The sequence below is a fragment of the Drosophila mauritiana genome, chromosome 2L, assembly GCF_004382145.1.
Source record: "Drosophila mauritiana strain mau12 chromosome 2L, ASM438214v1, whole genome shotgun sequence".
NCBI lineage: Eukaryota > Metazoa > Arthropoda > Insecta > Diptera > Drosophilidae > Drosophila > Drosophila mauritiana.
In genome coordinates, this window is record NC_046667.1 from 7163183 (window position 1) to 7179922 (window position 16740).

Sequence of the window (16740 nt, forward strand, 5' to 3'; positions counted from 1 at the left end):
TTAGAATTGTTGTGGCGTTGTTTTACGAATAGATATTACTTTGATGGATTAGCCATATCGCATTGAAGGTCGCCTCTTGGTTAGCCTCGAATTTGTTACGACCTGTTTTGTGTTGGCTAACCAAAATACAAACTCCGCACTAGCAGTGCGAGCAACAATTATGCAGAAAAAAAAAGCACGAATAACTTATGGAATTTACACTTTGACATATACAGATGTGGAAATATTCTTCCTTTTTCCATATACTTTAATAATCATTATCATAGATATGGAGTTAGTCTTAGAGATATATTGTTATAAATTCCTCTTAGCATTTTAAGTTATAGTCTTTGATTTGATTAAAATTTTGTCTTCCCAAAAAGACTTTAATTGCCTCAGATAATTGCTTATCGTAAAGAAATTACCACCACTCTCGCTATCTGCCATTAGTTAATGAATAGACCCACCGGACTTTAGTAGGTCTGCCGATTTGGGTTATTTTTACAGCCTCGGAGGGCGAGCGGGATGGAAGACGAGGAGAGGTGATCACTACCTACAGCGGCGAGAGGTTTAGATTTTATGATATATTTACATTCCAGCCTTCTGTTCTTACTCACTCGCCGTGAATGTCTGGGAGTGCGTGTGTGTCTCATCATTTGGATTTTCCGCGGTAATAAAATTAATAAGAACTCGCTAATTTTTCAGGCCCCGGGGCCTAAGCAAATAAACATACACTATTTCCTGCAACTCCTCCACCCTTTTCCCCTAACTCTTTTCCAGCGCCCAGACTGTGCTAATATTTGCCAAGGGATATTATTGGGCCTAAACCGAAAACGGAACTCTTTCCGTTCGCCATTTTGCTGGCCAGCAAAACGCTCTTCCTGTTGTTGTTTACCGATGAATTGAAAAGTAAATGAATATATTTATTAAGAACATATATGTCTTGTCCTACACTATAATTAATTTAAAATCACAATCAGATCTGGCATGCTCTGAACAGCGAATAAATGTATAATTCATTGAAAATGGCTGAAAGAAAAGTGTTCTATAGGTGTGGAGGGCGCATAAGGTGGGGGGATACCTGCTCTTCTTGGGCTGCACACACTGTCCAATTAGTGGAAGCGGCCAAGCAATCGATGAGGAAGAGGTAAGACATAAACTCGGTTCGGAATGCCAAAGTGTGTGTTAACAATCCTCTGAGAGTGAGGGAGCTGGCTGCATCCAAGCGCAGTATATAAGACTACTCCGAAATCTACTCCGAAAAGCAGCAGAAAACTTGTTCTGACACGGCAAATGCATGGAAATGTTTAGGGGAACAGGCATATTAAAGAAACTTGTGATCTAATGTTTCTCAATATTTATAGTGATAAAGTAGAAACATTTATTTGCTATCGATATGAGAATACTTTCATAGCCAAAAGCTAGAGTTTAAGGGTAGTAATACCCCTTTTTGAATACGATTTGATGCTAAAATTATACAATCATAAGCTACAGTCGATAAGCCACCTCAACAGTCGAAAATAATAGTTCAAACCCTTTATTAGCCAAACAGTAAGCGTATCAAAAGCACCATGAAAACCAATCCCATAAATACCTTACAGAAATAGGCGAAAAAATTGCTACAAATATGTATAATTAAATGCAGTCAAAGCTATGACGAAATTCATGAGGTTGCGCAAATAATCGGGCAATACAATCGATTACACCGAAAATGCCGGACAGAGTTTTTCCATTTCCGCCATTTCTTATTGGGCCATGCTGGCTATGTACCGCACACACACACACGCACGCACACTTCAAAGCGCAACACACACGAAACGTTCACGAAGAGACAGAGAGAACGAACGATCACCGCGCCATATAGCGGTGCTCTTCTGGCGCACGCAGCTGCATGGCAGGAGTCAGGGTATAGCTCCACCCCACTCGCACACACACACCATCGGGCGGTCGTGTGTGCGATCCGAAGACGAAGACCGACGATGCGATCGGATCGGGGATCTCGGGTCGCTGCTGACAAACGCAGAGTCGGACGAAAGAACGCACCGTGTGTTTCAGTTAAGCGTTGGCACTGAACCGGGCAACAATCTTCACTCCTCCGCTCGAAACGCCGCGATCGACCGATCTATAACTAGCCATATATAACTAGAGCGAGCAAGCCGAGTGTGTTCTATCGAAACAGCCGAATTTACGATACAAGATATATTTGTATATGCGTGGAAAACTTACAAGTTCTTGTTGTGTCCCATGATTGCCGTGTGATCCAGCGGAATTAATCGCACAAATATGAGCAGCAATATCGGCATACGCATGCTAATGATGATTATGCCTCATTTATAGTGCGCTAATTGAACGCGAAATTGCTCGATACATTCAATATAACCAAACCATTCGCAAATAAACAACAACTCGAAGGGAAGTATCTATCATACCCCGTGTGTCAGTGAGAGTGTGTGTGCCGTCGAACAGATAAACCCGATCAGCAATAATGGATATCAGCTATATCTTCGTCATCTGCCTGATGGCCCTGTGCAGCGGCGGCAGCAGTCTGAGCCAAGTCGAGGGCAAACAGAAATCCGGAAGGGGCCGAGGCTCCATGTGGTGGTAAGTTTATTGAATATTTTCCATTAAATTGGGCAATTAGCGGGCGGGCGAAAATAATATCAGCAAACACCAGCCGGGGAAAAATTGTAAAGCAGAAGTCAACGAACAACAACAAGGCACGCGCCGAAACATTTGGGGAAACATTTCCCACAGTAACAAACCTACAAGCAAACAAAATCAAAAGAAAAAAAAGCTTTAAAGGTCTTGTGCGTCACGCACCAAATGCGGAAGCCACAAAATGCACACACACTTAAAACTGAAATAAAGCTTCGACTTCTTCCCAACTTCGTTCATCTTCTCGCCTGATGAAAGCAATTAAAAATTCTAAGCGCGCATTCAACTTTTACTTGGGATAAACTTTGTGTGTGTGTGACACAGTTTTAGATATGAATGGGGTTTTGGGTGAATGGCAGGGGAGCAATAAAGACTCGATAAGGAAGTCAAGACTTGGGGATCTACCGCAGAGATGCAACAACAGTTATTGATGGAGTAAATCAAGTTCGTTGCCTAAGTCTTTCGTTTGGCAGGCGGAACAATTGTTGATGTGCATTTTAAAAATGTATTACAAGTGTAAATTGATCCAAAGTAGTGTGAACGAATACGATTGAAATTAAGCAACAAATGGTTTGTTTCGTTAAATATAAATAATTTACTAAGGCTTCTAAAACAGTTTGAGACTAACTGATATTTGTCATTGATATTATTACCCAGCTCCCAGAGATTCCCAGCTTTGATGAGTTGTTTGTTTGACTTTTATCATGTGCAAAACTTCAGCTAAGCCTTAATAACTTTTTATAACGGCATAAATTTCGGTCTGAACAATAAAAATCAACACAAATACATAAAAACACAACGACACAAATTGCGACTGCGACTTCGGATTGCCGTCGCATAAATCTCAGTTCGGGGCATCGATTTAATCCGCCTGGGAATTGAAATCGATTGGCAATCGCTGACCCGCGGATACCCACAGATGTTACACTTTCGATCAAGTTTTTATTTTATTTACGTACTTTTATTAATTTTCGTTGCATTGCGCAACGTTCTGTTCCCACCGCAATCAGCATTCAATTGAATTGGCAATTAATTTGCATTCTCCGCTGCCTGTCAATAAACATTTGTTTATACTTGTTTATTGTTTGTTATGTGAATAAATAAATGTATATATACGCGTTGTTGCTAATGAAGCGCAGAAAAAATATTATAAAGATCAACAATTGAAACAAGAAAATAAATTATGACAGGTCACAGAGAAGAAAAGCGTTAGCCGACAGGTGTCTGCAAATATTTGTCCATCCCCGTGTGAGTGTACCTAATTTATATATGCGTTTGCTGTGTGGTTTATGCTTGAGTAACGCCGGCAATTGACGTATACCGCCCAGAAACAACAAATACTCGAAATAGAAAAGACACAGAAAAGCCGCAAATGAAAAACCGAAAAAACCAAAAGAAAAACAGCTCGATCTCAAGTCAAGTGGAAAGACACATAAGCCGCTGGAAAATATGACAAAAAAAATATTGTTCAGCTGGTGGAAATCCTCGTCCTCTTCATTCTCGTTCTCATAATTAGGCGAAAAACTCAGCCAAGCATTTAATAGTTTTGACAACCTCTTTCCGAAGATTGCTCTATTAACTTTCGGTTTTCTGGCTCATTTTCTTTCAGGGGCATTGCCAAGGTCGGCGAACCCAACAACATTACGCCCATCATGTACATGGACCCAGCGATCCACTCCACGTTGAGAAGGAAACAGCGTCGCCTGGTCAGGGACAATCCCGGTGTACTGGGAGCCCTGGTCAAGGGCGCCAACTTGGCCATAAGCGAGTGCCAACACCAGTTCAGAAATCGCCGCTGGAACTGCTCGACGAGAAACTTCTCGAGGGGCAAAAATCTATTCGGCAAAATCGTTGATCGAGGTGAGCTAACCATATGATTTTTTCTTGATTGAAAATAACACTTCATTTAATCACTGCCGCAGTACTTGTAACTCACTTAAGACTCCTTTTACCATGGGAAATATGATCCACTGATCTATTCTTGGCAACGCCTTCTTTTTTGCCTTAGCTAACTACTAGAAAACAAGGCTACCACACAAATTGCTTGCATAACCCAGCTCGAATCCAGTTTTTCCCTTTGACTGGCCCTTTATTTATGTTATGAAATGTCACTCCCCTGGACCTCTTCGGTATATGTGGCGCTTGTTTGTTATTGTAATACGATCTGAGCACTTGGCAGCATGTATATATTTTGTATATGGGTTGACTACCCTTTTGAAGGGGCCACTTTCCCCTGGACGGACAAGCGGATCGGATCGGTTCGGAGGAACAAAGAGTTGGCTCTGTGCTCGCTGCACTTGCTCCACTTGCGTTTCGGTTTCAGCGTGTTTATGCTAATGAGCACAAGTTGGCAGCACCACTGGAACCAGTGAACCACTGTTGTCACTCACTCAGTCATTCAAATCAATCAAACGTGCTTGTCTTCTGGGAGTTTAGTTCGCCTGCTGCGCCAGCAAAATCCCAGGAGAACGGCCAGTTTTTCTTATATCAATGTAAACAAAAGTCGCGCATGCGCAGTTTTTGTCCTAGCGCGTTTTTAGCTGGAAATCCATACGACTCCCGCCCCCGCCTGCTGTTTTATTAGCTACTGTTTTGTCCTGTTCCCTGAGATCCTGCAACTGAAACTGAAACTACCTGATGTACCTATATATATGTTCATAGTGGGCGTGGCAAGCGTCGCGTGGCTTCGATATTCCGATTCCGCTGCGTCCGTCTGTCAACGGCAGCTGACTTTTATAGCCAGGCTCTTGACCTTATCAAGTTATTTTGACTCTCCGCCAACATCCTTTTTATGAGCTCTCGACATTTTATGGATTACTTAAAAAGAAAAGGGAAATTATTGCCCTGGTGACAGCTTTTTATCGCAGCACTTTCATCGCTTTCCACAATCAAATTTTTAATGTATTTGCCGTGCCGTGCCCTTGGCCCTAATTAACACCTAGAGCGCACCATTAACACTTGGGGTTCGGAGCTGAGTCAGTGGCTTCCAAACTGCTGGAAACTCAAAGAAGTAGGAACCCTGCCAGCGGGGCATACCGAAATTCCAGTCTCTTGACTGGGTTCTCTTCTTTTTGTCGTTTTTAGTCCTAGGGCTGGCCTAACTTGTTTTCTAATTGGTGACACCTTGTCAATTTGCCACGCCACACGCTTTAACAGGCAGTCTCTATTAGTGAATTTTCGTTGGGTTCCTCGTACAGATCCCTTTTTGGCAATCATCGGTTCGTGACGAAGCCGCCCCGGGTGTCCCTGAGTCCCAGTGTCTCTATATTCCTATGACTATATTCCTGTGGGTTTTATATCAAGAGGTCTAAACTATTCCGGGAACTGCTGACGCTGCTGTCACTAAGCAGCTTAACCCCGAGATGAGCTGTACTCCCGGTTTTTGGTGCGAGGCTGAGGATCAGCAAGGCATCCTGCTTCTGATTTTCGTCCTGCTCTCAATTTCAATCAGCTCGAGCCACGCCCACTCGCAGCGGAAATCCGTTTTGGCAATTATATAAAACAGAAAGACAGAAACGTATCGCATTACATGCGGAAATTTATTTTTTGGTTGCTCCATTTTGGCCACACCCTTTCTTTGCTTAATTGCTCAGGGTGCACCACCCCCGCTTTTTATTTTTTATTTCGTATTTATTATCTTTTGTTCGCTATTTACACATAAAACGAGGAAAGCAAAGCCACAAAAGGAGAGTACGAACTGCAAACAACATTTCGCTTCCAAAAGGTAACGCGAATTCTTGCTAAGCTAATCACCAGAAAAAAACAAAGTCACCAATGACTGTGTCACGCCCCTGAGTCCGCTCCTCCGCCCCCCGTTCCGATCCCTCCTCGCACCCCCGCCTCTGTGATTCCCATACCGTTTGCGCATGCGCCGCCGTCTTATCGCGGCCCAAACATCTTGCACATATTTACACACAATTTACCTGTGTGCGCCTTCAATTTCGTTACATACGTGAAATTATTTAAGGAAAAACGAAACCACCAACGACAAACAAACAAACATTAACCGGGAATTGGAGGCTCACTCCGGTATAGTTTCGAAAAAATAAACCAAATTATTTCGTGGTCGAATTCCAGGAAATCGAAATCAAAAGCGGCAAAATTCCTAACACCAAGCGGAAGTTGTTTTCCGTGATACGGAGAGCGCAAGAATGTGTCAATCGTCAAGTGCAGACTAGTCAATCACAGATGCGTCAATCAACACCTCAACGAAAATAAGTTAGGCAGTCATTTTGGTTGGGCTGGCTCCTTTCGAACTCTAAATGTTACTACTCATATCAAATCGGGAAAGAGTTTTTCATTTAATAATAAATACCACACTTGAAGTACCTTACACTCTTCGAAACGCAACTGGAAATGCCAAACAAGGTTGACAAGACTCTACCCAGGAATTTTCAGCTACCTGACCGGCGGGACCATCCCTATATATGGTATATATCATATCTTGAGCTATGAACCGAGGCGAAACCACTTGAAAAATTATCTGCAACATGTAAATTCAATTTTCATTGTTCTTTATCTGTGATGGTCTCGCACTCAGAGCAGAAACCGAAACAGAAACAGAAACGGAGGCAGTTACTAAAAATAAAAAATAAATGTAAAGACCACAAGGGGAAACTGTCCACTCAAAATGGATTGTGCCGAGATGGGCCCAAAGTGTTAAGTTGGAATTTATAGTTGAGCGTTTAATCTGTGTCAGGTTTTGGTGCGTTCATCTCTCTTTTCCGCCGTGCCATCGTGGCATTGATAACTTGAAGTGTCATAATTGACCAGGCTTTGGAAGACAAGTGCCATTACTCATAACGAAAATTTCAACTCTTGCCCACGACGTCTCCGGCCATCACTTCACTTGGTCGAGATTGAGATCTTGTCTTGGTCGCGGTATTGGTCTTCGGTGCCAAGTGGAACACCCAGAAGGCGAAAATAATGACTGCACAGAGAAGAAAACTCATGAAATCAGCCATGTGGACATTCCATTCGCTTAAAAAATTCGTGACCCAAGCAGTATTTTAATATTCTAAAAATATGTTACATTTGACTAACTGAAATATTTTATTTGTAATAATTCCAGGCTGCCGAGAGACGAGCTTCATTTACGCAATCACCAGCGCGGCAGTAACCCACTCGATTGCCAGGGCCTGCAGTGAAGGAACGATAGAGTCCTGCACCTGCGACTACAGCCACCAGTCGAGATCCCCACAAGCGAACCACCAGGCGGGCAGTGTGGCCGGCGTGCGGGATTGGGAGTGGGGCGGCTGCTCCGACAACATCGGATTCGGGTTCAAGTTCTCCCGGGAATTCGTCGATACCGGCGAGAGGGGTCGCAATCTGCGCGAGAAGATGAATCTGCACAACAACGAGGCGGGTCGAGCGGTAAGTTTAGCCACACAACATTAATACACTGAGAAACGGATATAAATAGAGCCCATACAATACTATACGAAATGAGGTATGATTTGGCTTTATTTCATATACTCTTTTCGCAGTGTACATCGTAATAAGTAGTTCAAATGTTCGGCTTAAGCCTGGCTGGGCGATTTACGACTGGAGCGCTAATAAAAACCAGCGACGACAATTTCCGTCCCCACAATTAATTGGAGCCGAACGCCAATTGGCCTAGCTTGTAGAGATTAGCGCTCTCTCTTTCGCTCCCCCTTCAGCTGTCTCTTTCATTCGAATGAGAATGTGGGGGGATTTCTGCACTCGTTTGCGCTTGTGTCGCTCGTATATTAACTCGTTGACAGCTTCCAGTTCCCCTCCACATGCAAGAAAATAGTAGGACTCTAGTTTTGGGGGCACTGTACAGTGTACGAAAGTTGAGAAAATTGCGATTATACAGAAATGTAAAAAGAGCAGTTTTCTTCATTTTAATGGTGGGATAATAGTTAATTTCACATATTGCAATGGACTTTTTGGCCTGACCAAACCACTGTGCACCGCCACTCCTGCTATCCATTTTAGTGGGGCGTAGAAAGTAGCACACTGCGCCAACATCCACTACATGCACTGTATCCAGCTAGAGTCGACCGATCCCTCCGGATCCGGGCCTAGTCCTCCAACTTTTTGGGGAGGGAGCAGGGCCCACCGCCTGTGTTATTATTTTATTACTTGTTATGGGCCGCAGCTCCGTAATCATTGCGATCAGCATGATGATGATCATCGGGCTGCTGCGGCCGCTGCTAACCGAACTAACTGAAGGCCCCCAACTGCGTTGATTTCTTACTTTTGGTCCGCGCACAACAATTACAACCAGTAACTTCGGGGGGGACATGCAACAAGCGCACAGCAAGTTGCAACAACATTTATTGATTTTTAATAACTGCAACAACGTGGCAGGCGGGCCGCCAATCTCCCAGCCAGCCAGCCAGCCATTCAGCCAGCAAAACGGCAAAAACAACCGGCCAAGAAAAAACAGCAAAATAATTAAGTGAAAAACATATTGCGAGTCGATACGCAAGAAGCCTAATAAAGTCATACTAATGAACAATCTCTCCCCGCTCTTTTCCCATCTATAGCACGTCCAGGCGGAGATGCGACAGGAGTGCAAATGCCATGGCATGTCCGGCTCGTGTACAGTGAAGACCTGTTGGATGCGACTGGCCAACTTCCGTGTGATTGGCGACAATCTGAAGGCCCGCTTCGATGGAGCCACCCGCGTGCAAGTGACCAACAGTCTCCGGGCCACCAACGCTCTGGCCCCAGTTAGTCCGAATGCAGCCGGCTCGAATTCCGTGGGCTCCAACGGCCTGATTATCCCCCAGTCTGGGCTGGTCTACGGCGAGGAGGAGGAGCGCATGCTGAACGACCATATGCCGGACATTCTGCTGGAGAACAGCCACCCGATCAGCAAGATCCATCACCCGAACATGCCGTCGCCCAACAGTTTGCCCCAGGCTGGGCAGAGGGGCGGTCGAAATGGACGTCGTCAGGGGCGCAAGCATAATAGGTAAGGATCGCCAGGATATTTTTATTTACAAATCATAACTTAATTTCTTAAAAATTACACAGCTGAAAGATTATAGTAATCTCACAAAATAGCATGTTTACTCATTACCTTCTCGTTTTCTTCCTTGCAGATATCACTTCCAACTGAACCCGCACAATCCCGAGCACAAGCCACCCGGCTCGAAGGACCTCGTCTATCTGGAGCCTTCGCCGAGCTTCTGCGAGAAGAACCTGCGGCAAGGCATCCTGGGTACCCATGGGCGCCAGTGCAACGAGACCTCTCTGGGCGTCGACGGCTGTGGGCTGATGTGCTGTGGGCGTGGCTATCGGCGAGACGAGGTCGTCGTGGTGGAGCGGTGCGCCTGCACCTTCCACTGGTGCTGCGAGGTGAAGTGCAAGCTGTGTCGGACCAAGAAGGTCATCTACACGTGTCTGTAAGGACACTGCCCGCCTCCAGCCCTCCCGTCCTCTGAAGCCGCCCTCTTCGTTCTTTGTATGTGTTATGTATTTTGTCTACGCTTAGCCTTTGTTATTAGCACCTTAAGAACCTAGACTATAGCCTAGTTAAAGATACGACTACCGCCCCTGAAGTGTACCATGCAAAACCCTTTAAGCTCTCACTTTTTTTTAGCAGTATTACACAAGGAATATTAACGAATAGATTTCAAGAAGAAGTGAGGAATACAACATGTGTTTGCCCAGTTTTTAGTCATGTAAGCCAGCTCCCAATCGAAGCAAAATATTTTGTAAATTACAAAGCCCCCCATTTTTGTACCCCTAGATAATAGTTATCGATTTAAAATACTTTAGTGTAGCTTAAAGTTTTTGCAGCGCGCCCCCTTTCTGCTGAATCCCTCCCCACGCTGTCGTTTAAAATCTTTTTAAATCATTGAAAACAAGACTGAAAATTCAAAAAGCGCGCAGCTCCTTCCTTCTCTCTAGCGAGCGCTGCTTGAACTGCTTGCATACTGCTTTGGCCAGGACCAAAACGTATGCGAAGTGGGCAGTATAATAGTTCGAGAAAATCGGTAACCAGGGCTGGAAAACATTTGGAATGCGACACTAAAAATTCCACTACTGTTTTTCAATTTCCATGGATATACAAAACAAAACTAATTCTTTTGTGTACATAAATAAGCTTAAATTAACTTTTAGTTGTAGATTAAATTCATACCAACCCCACGAAGTACAGAAAAAGATTTTAGTTGCTTGGAATTTATGAAATTTTGCACACGAAATATTTTTTTTGTAAACACATTTAACTTAAACCACCCCATGTAGGTATTACTAACTAATTAAATGCACTTAGCTGGCTAGTTAAACTAAGTATATGAATAGCTCGATATGAATATAATATTTAATTAATTTATACTAGCTCATAGAAATTCAATTTTGTAAAGTATTAATGCGAAGGAAAACAAGAAACAAAAAAGCGAGCAGAAAAATGCGAATGCAATCGAAAACAAATCAATAAAAAAACACAAAACGACAATGAGTAAAAAATTACAAAAAATAAAAGCCAAGTGGAATTCATTGGTACGGGCTGTTGTTGCTGGGGCAATTATTTGGACCATGTGTGGGGCAATTAGCCGGGAAGGTGGAGTGGGCACGGGTCAGGGTCGCCGATCTGCTCTGAGGCATTTCAATATTTGATTTAAGCCAGCTCGCGGTGGCAGCAGCAGCGGCATCGGCAGTGGCAGTTTCCCAAGCGCATTTTTTGCTCTTGCAGCAACTGTCAAGCTGGGCAGCTACAGAAAGCAGAAACAACTGCTGCAACAAGCAGCGACAGTTGCATCTTTTGTATATCGTCGGCAAAAGTCGGCGGATAAACCCCCCTGGCTCAGCACCGCCCCTCCTTCGCCGCCCATGCCAGCTGACAATGCGAACGACAATTCCGCGCTGTCAGCGGCCAGCCATCGAATGCGGCTTTCAAGTTTTAGCGACTCAGGATTGAGGATGTGGATGTGGACGCGGATGAGGTTCAGCTTGAGGTTGAGGCAGATCTGCGGCGCTGGACGTCCAGAAAGCGGGATTCCATCGAGATGTTTGATTAGCTCGAGATTTCTCTGAGAACTTGAGCTGAGTGATCCTTATCTAATTGCTCGCCATTACCAAGGCTAACACTATCTGAGGTGCTACACGCCTTTTAAAATAGTATTCCCCCACATTCAAAGATGGATTTCTCTCCTCTGACAGCATTTGGTTTCCGTGTACCTTAACCCAATTCATTCCCGTTTCCCATTATGCCACATGTAATTAGAGAATATCTTCCAAATGGCCGGCAAATGATTCACAATCTGTTGACTCCAACGATGCACTGAGAAATCAGTTATTTAATATTTGGCCCACATTTCTTAGTATATCATTATTACTTTAGTAACACTAAGTCCATTCAGTTTCTAATGAAGTAACGTTGATTCGTTTTTCTCAGTGCTGCCCAGAGACAGCATATAGGGTCTATTGGCATTATTGGGCATCTCATAACCCCTCGGGGCACACAGTACGCCCAGTTAGAGAGTGATGTGCCATTGTTGTTATTTAGTTGGCACCGCGAGGCGACAATTGTTGTCTCCAATGAGTCGTTGTCCTGGTGTGTTGTCGCTGTCTGGTCCGAGGAGACATTGCTCCTAATCAATAAAACTAACGAGCGGATTAAGATTATGTTGGCATGGAGTGCTATTGCACTTATTGTGGCTATTGCCATTGCGTCCGTCGAGGCGAGAGACCAAAAGCGGCGCACGCTCCTCCCAAAAATGGTCTGGCGGCCTAATGAATTGCGAGTCGCCAGCGTCGTCCACTTTAAGCAGCCTGTCCAGCATACAAAATTTAAAAAAAAATCGGAAGAAAGTAGAGCTTTATGAGTGGAACCCTGAGTACCCTATAATAATTAGAATTAAGTTTAAATTAAATATACAAAACGTTATTAATATATTCATATGATGCTTGAAATAACATAAATATATGAATTCAAAAGTAAGACGTTATTTAATGGGCTCCTGCTTACTATTGGCCCAAAGTGTCATACCCGCTGGAAGAGTCCGATGAAAGGAAATGAAGGAAAGAAGATCGGCCCACAACAAAAAAAAAAAGCGGATCGGGATCCCCATGTCGGTCATCGTCATCTTCCTCCGCTCGGTCGTCAATCGCTCGGTGGTTCGATCAGCGGATCGATGGTTTGCCAGTGCGCATGAGCGTTCGATGGATCGACTGTTTGGCCCGGCTGATGTGGATGTGACAATGACAGTTGTTGTTCGTCATGTTTGGAGCATGTAGTGCCCCATGCCTCTCGTCCCTCCGGCTGCTGCAAGCATGCCTTGCTCCTCTTTTGTGTTGTAATTGCAGACGCCACACGTTTCGCGCGCTGTTTGATTTGGAAATTGCAACAGATCGGCTCGGAATGGGCAATATATATGGCGATGGGGGCATCTCATTGACTTGGCATTCCCGGCACGCGCACTTCTTGGCATGACAAGACTTTCAAGCCTCCCCTCCGCCCCCCTACCCGTGGCTTATTCACTCTTTCGGCCCTTTGGCCACAATGAAAATTTCGACTCAAGCCTCCACGAAGTGTGTGTGTGTGCGTTAATTAAGTGGCAATTGTTGCGAGGCGTGAGAATTTGGCGGATTAGGCAAAGAAATGTAAGTGACCTACGGCAGACAGCACTTGGTTTTGGGTTGAATTTCAGCGCTGTTCTCCCATTTGGGGCAAGGGTCTCCCTATATGGCATCGCGACTTTCTGCTGCAAAGGCATTTATCAAGGTGGCAAAATTTTGGGGTTTAATACTATGTTTATGGGAACGTATTTACATTCTGAACGTAATGACAATCTGTATCCAATAGATTACATTATTTAAAAGAACCATTGGCATAGCTGTGTTCTTTTACAATCCTCTATTCAATTCTTCACCATTGCCATTGATTTGTATGCCCTTAACCAGGACTGAAACGTTGGCCTAGTGCCTATGGCTATCAATCATCGAGCCGCGGCCTGTTAACATGGGCGACAAGTTCTGCGATTGCCGCAACCAGGAAGCAATGACCAAGCAGCTAGAGGAGACCAGCAGACCACCAGAGGAGCAACTGGCCACTGGTAATGCCCTCTGAGACCGACTAGACCAGACTCCCGACCATGTAATTAACAGCACGCAAAAAGTGTTTGCGAAGCGTTTATGGAGTATGGTTGGGGTTGGGATTCCGCTGGAGGCAGCTATTGGATATGGGTGTCCCATTGGCCGAAGGCGACACGCATGTAAACATTGCCATTTTTGGCTAAAGACGCGACAGCTGCTCCGGACATCGGGACTGGACTCATCACATCACCCTTTCTGCTTCGCAGTACACAGAGAAATACTACGAAAAGTTATTTTGTAATTTGGCGGTGAAACTGTTTTCCTTTCTTTCCTTACAATGAAGAACCATTAACGCATAGCAAACAGTCAGGTACATTTTAAATGATATTTATATGATTCACAATTATTCAAAGAGACTGATTTTTTCTCACCGTGCCGTCCTTTCCATTCCCATCTGGGTGGTCAAGTTGGCAAAGGCGATCTGAAGATCGTAATTGAGTTACAAAAAGGTCAATCGATCCACCGGGCAATGTGGAGTGTCAGTGCTCGACTTTAATTTATTTTATAATTACACGCACTTTATGCCTAATTAGTTTTGTTTTTCTGCGCCCCTCCGTACCCAATGGACCTCCCCGCCCAGTTGCCTGTCTGTCGGATCGGGGCCACAAAAAAGTTTCCCATCATTTGGCTTCCATTATGCAGCGTTCGCGGCCACCGAATTCCAAAGGTGCGCGCGAATGGGCGTCAGGTTTGCACAAACACACATGTGTACATGAATATGTGGCTCGAACAAAGGAGCAAGGTCAGGTGAGGACCGTAGCGGAGTGTGGCGGGGGGTGGTGGTGCGCCTGGGTGCCCACTACGATTCCCAGTCAACGGATGCGAGCACATTCAGGTCGAGACCCTGCACTGCGGGAAAATATTTATATAATTAGCAAAGGTGTAGGTATTTCGGATATACATATTGTTTTAAGATACTTCGTTATTATATCGTTTTTTTCACAGTGTAAGTTCGCGCTGAGCGTCGGGGCAAGGAAGTCCAAGGAGGAGAATCACCGACTGGAGCGATCATCTCATCGGGGCGCTTTTGTGGCCGTCTTCATCGACATGAACGCACTCCTTTGTTTGCCTGGGCCCTTTAGCCTGACCCTTGTGCCCGATCCCGATTCCGATCCCATCCAAACCCACCCGATCCCAGTCGATCCGATCCGATCCGAGATCCGAAAAAGAGAGTGAGTTGGTGCGCCAACTTTGTTTAACTTTGCCTCGGCTTATTGTTTGTTGTTCTTTTTCCACATTGCCTGTCCTCGTTGTTTTTGTTGGCCGAGTTGTTCCTGTTGTTGGTTTTTAAGGATGCCCTTGCCGAAAATGAAGAGGATGCCCTCGGGCATTTCGATTTCGTTGCGGCTTTGGTGACGCCAGATAATTGACGATGAGACGTGGTGCAGCTGAGTTTGGAAGAATTTAAATTTTTTATTTGTAAGTGTAGTTTAACAAAAATATAAAAAAAGGTCTTGGAAATGCCTGACGCAATTGTTAAGAAGTATCTATAGAATCTATATAAAACATTCTTAAAATAAAATGAAATCTTCACTACCAAAAGGGTATTCAGGAGTAGCTTTTGCCTACATTTTGGTGGGTGCGATTTGATAATACTTATAAAGCGCAGGGCTGGACATCCTTACCACCAATTATCCGAAGATGAAAGGAACTCTTACGCCGGAGACACACCCTCTCAGCTCAGCTCAGCTCAACTGATCTCACAACCACTTGACTACAGGAAGTTTCACATATCTGCAGCAACAAAAGATCTTGGCTTGACCAAAACCCAGGCATATCGAAATGTTTGCAGTATATATAAATACGATCCATCTCGCGACTTCCTTTTTGCCGCAGCACTTGAGACAGTTTTTTGTTGCACTTGTTGTGTTCGCGAAGAAGCCTGAACTTGGCGCGGCATCTACTCCGTGCACCTTGATTGTGAGAAAGATAACAACAACAAGAGACAGCGGGACATGAATATAACTATGCACTGAGAGAAACATATGGGGGTTATAACTTAGAATACTTTATCATTCCATTAAAATAACATATATAGATATGGCACGAATCCCGAACCTGTTTACATTACTTCTGATGGTTTCTTACTTTACATTTCTCTCTGTGTAGCACGAAAACAATGAGAAGGCCGCAGGAATTCCTCTGCTGAGATTAAGGAGGGGCGAAAAGAGCGGGCAGGGACTTCGAACAGGTGCTGAGCAAATGGCGAACTATGCCACAAGGTATTGGGGCAATTAGTGCTCAACTAATTGATTTAAGGCATTTCCTCTCTGTCTCCATGGAAAAAGAGGAGATCTGGGGATGCTGGCGATACGTCCACCAGTTGCCTGCAAGTTGGCGATTTCCGCATGAGACCAAAGTCGTCTTCTTGTCTCCGATGGAACGTCTTCGGCTGGAATCTTTGGCATTTGGACATCGCTTTATCGCTATCCTAAAGCTGGTCAGCTCCCCTGCCCACCAAAGAGTACTCCTCCCTTTCTCCTGGGAGGCAATTAAAAGCTACTCCGCACTGATTGCAACAATTTCTGGTTAAATAAATGGAACGAACAGCGCTCGACAACAACCATATCTCTAAGCTAGAGCTCCTGGACCCGCAGTCCGATGCTGCTGGAACCGAATCTGTATCTCATCCTGCGGCTCGATCTCCATTTCCATGGCCTCGCACTGAAAGTATTTAGTTTCAATTTGTTGCTTTGTTACTGCGTGTTCTGAGATTTTTCATCTCTGTGTTCTCTGTGTCGTCGATTCTGGAATAATGATGATAGCGTGATTAAAAAAATGTATCTCTGTGGGATGAACATTTTGCATTTTGCATTAAATGAGCGAATTATCTTAATATTTAAAATGACTCAGGAAATTATGAAATAACATCGAGGAAGCTAATTAAAAATTTTTTAAAAATACTTTTTTGTAATACTCCAATTTCTACATTATATTTCCTATGTCCTGTTCATTAGGCACTGACTTCAAAAACATCCTTAATGGGGAATTGGACCCTCGCAGAATTCTGTTTTTGACTATTTCTATTCT

The 16740-nt window shown here is 44.3% G+C and overlaps 1 protein-coding gene and 1 long non-coding RNA gene across 2 annotated transcripts; one reads left to right on the plus strand and one right to left on the minus strand.

Annotated features, from left to right (window-relative positions):
* Window positions 1-2021: 2021 nt before the first annotated feature.
* On the plus strand, window positions 2022-11091 carry LOC117135823 (protein wingless). The gene is made up of 5 exons (XM_033296336.1): window positions 2022-2580; window positions 4244-4494; window positions 7706-8007; window positions 9150-9580; window positions 9711-11091. The coding sequence occupies exons 1-5, from the start codon at window positions 2465-2467 to the stop codon at window positions 10015-10017; spliced, it is 1407 nt and encodes a 468-aa protein (XP_033152227.1). The 5' UTR covers window positions 2022-2464; the 3' UTR covers window positions 10018-11091.
* Window positions 11092-14103: 3012 nt separating this feature from the next.
* LOC117141258 lies at window positions 14104-16418 on the minus strand. The gene is made up of 3 exons (XR_004459469.1): window positions 15336-16418; window positions 14629-15098; window positions 14104-14559 (listed from the first exon to the last, which is right to left on the minus strand). It is a non-coding gene; the product is annotated as an uncharacterized LOC117141258 (long non-coding RNA).
* Between the last annotated feature and the right edge of the window lie 322 nt (window positions 16419-16740).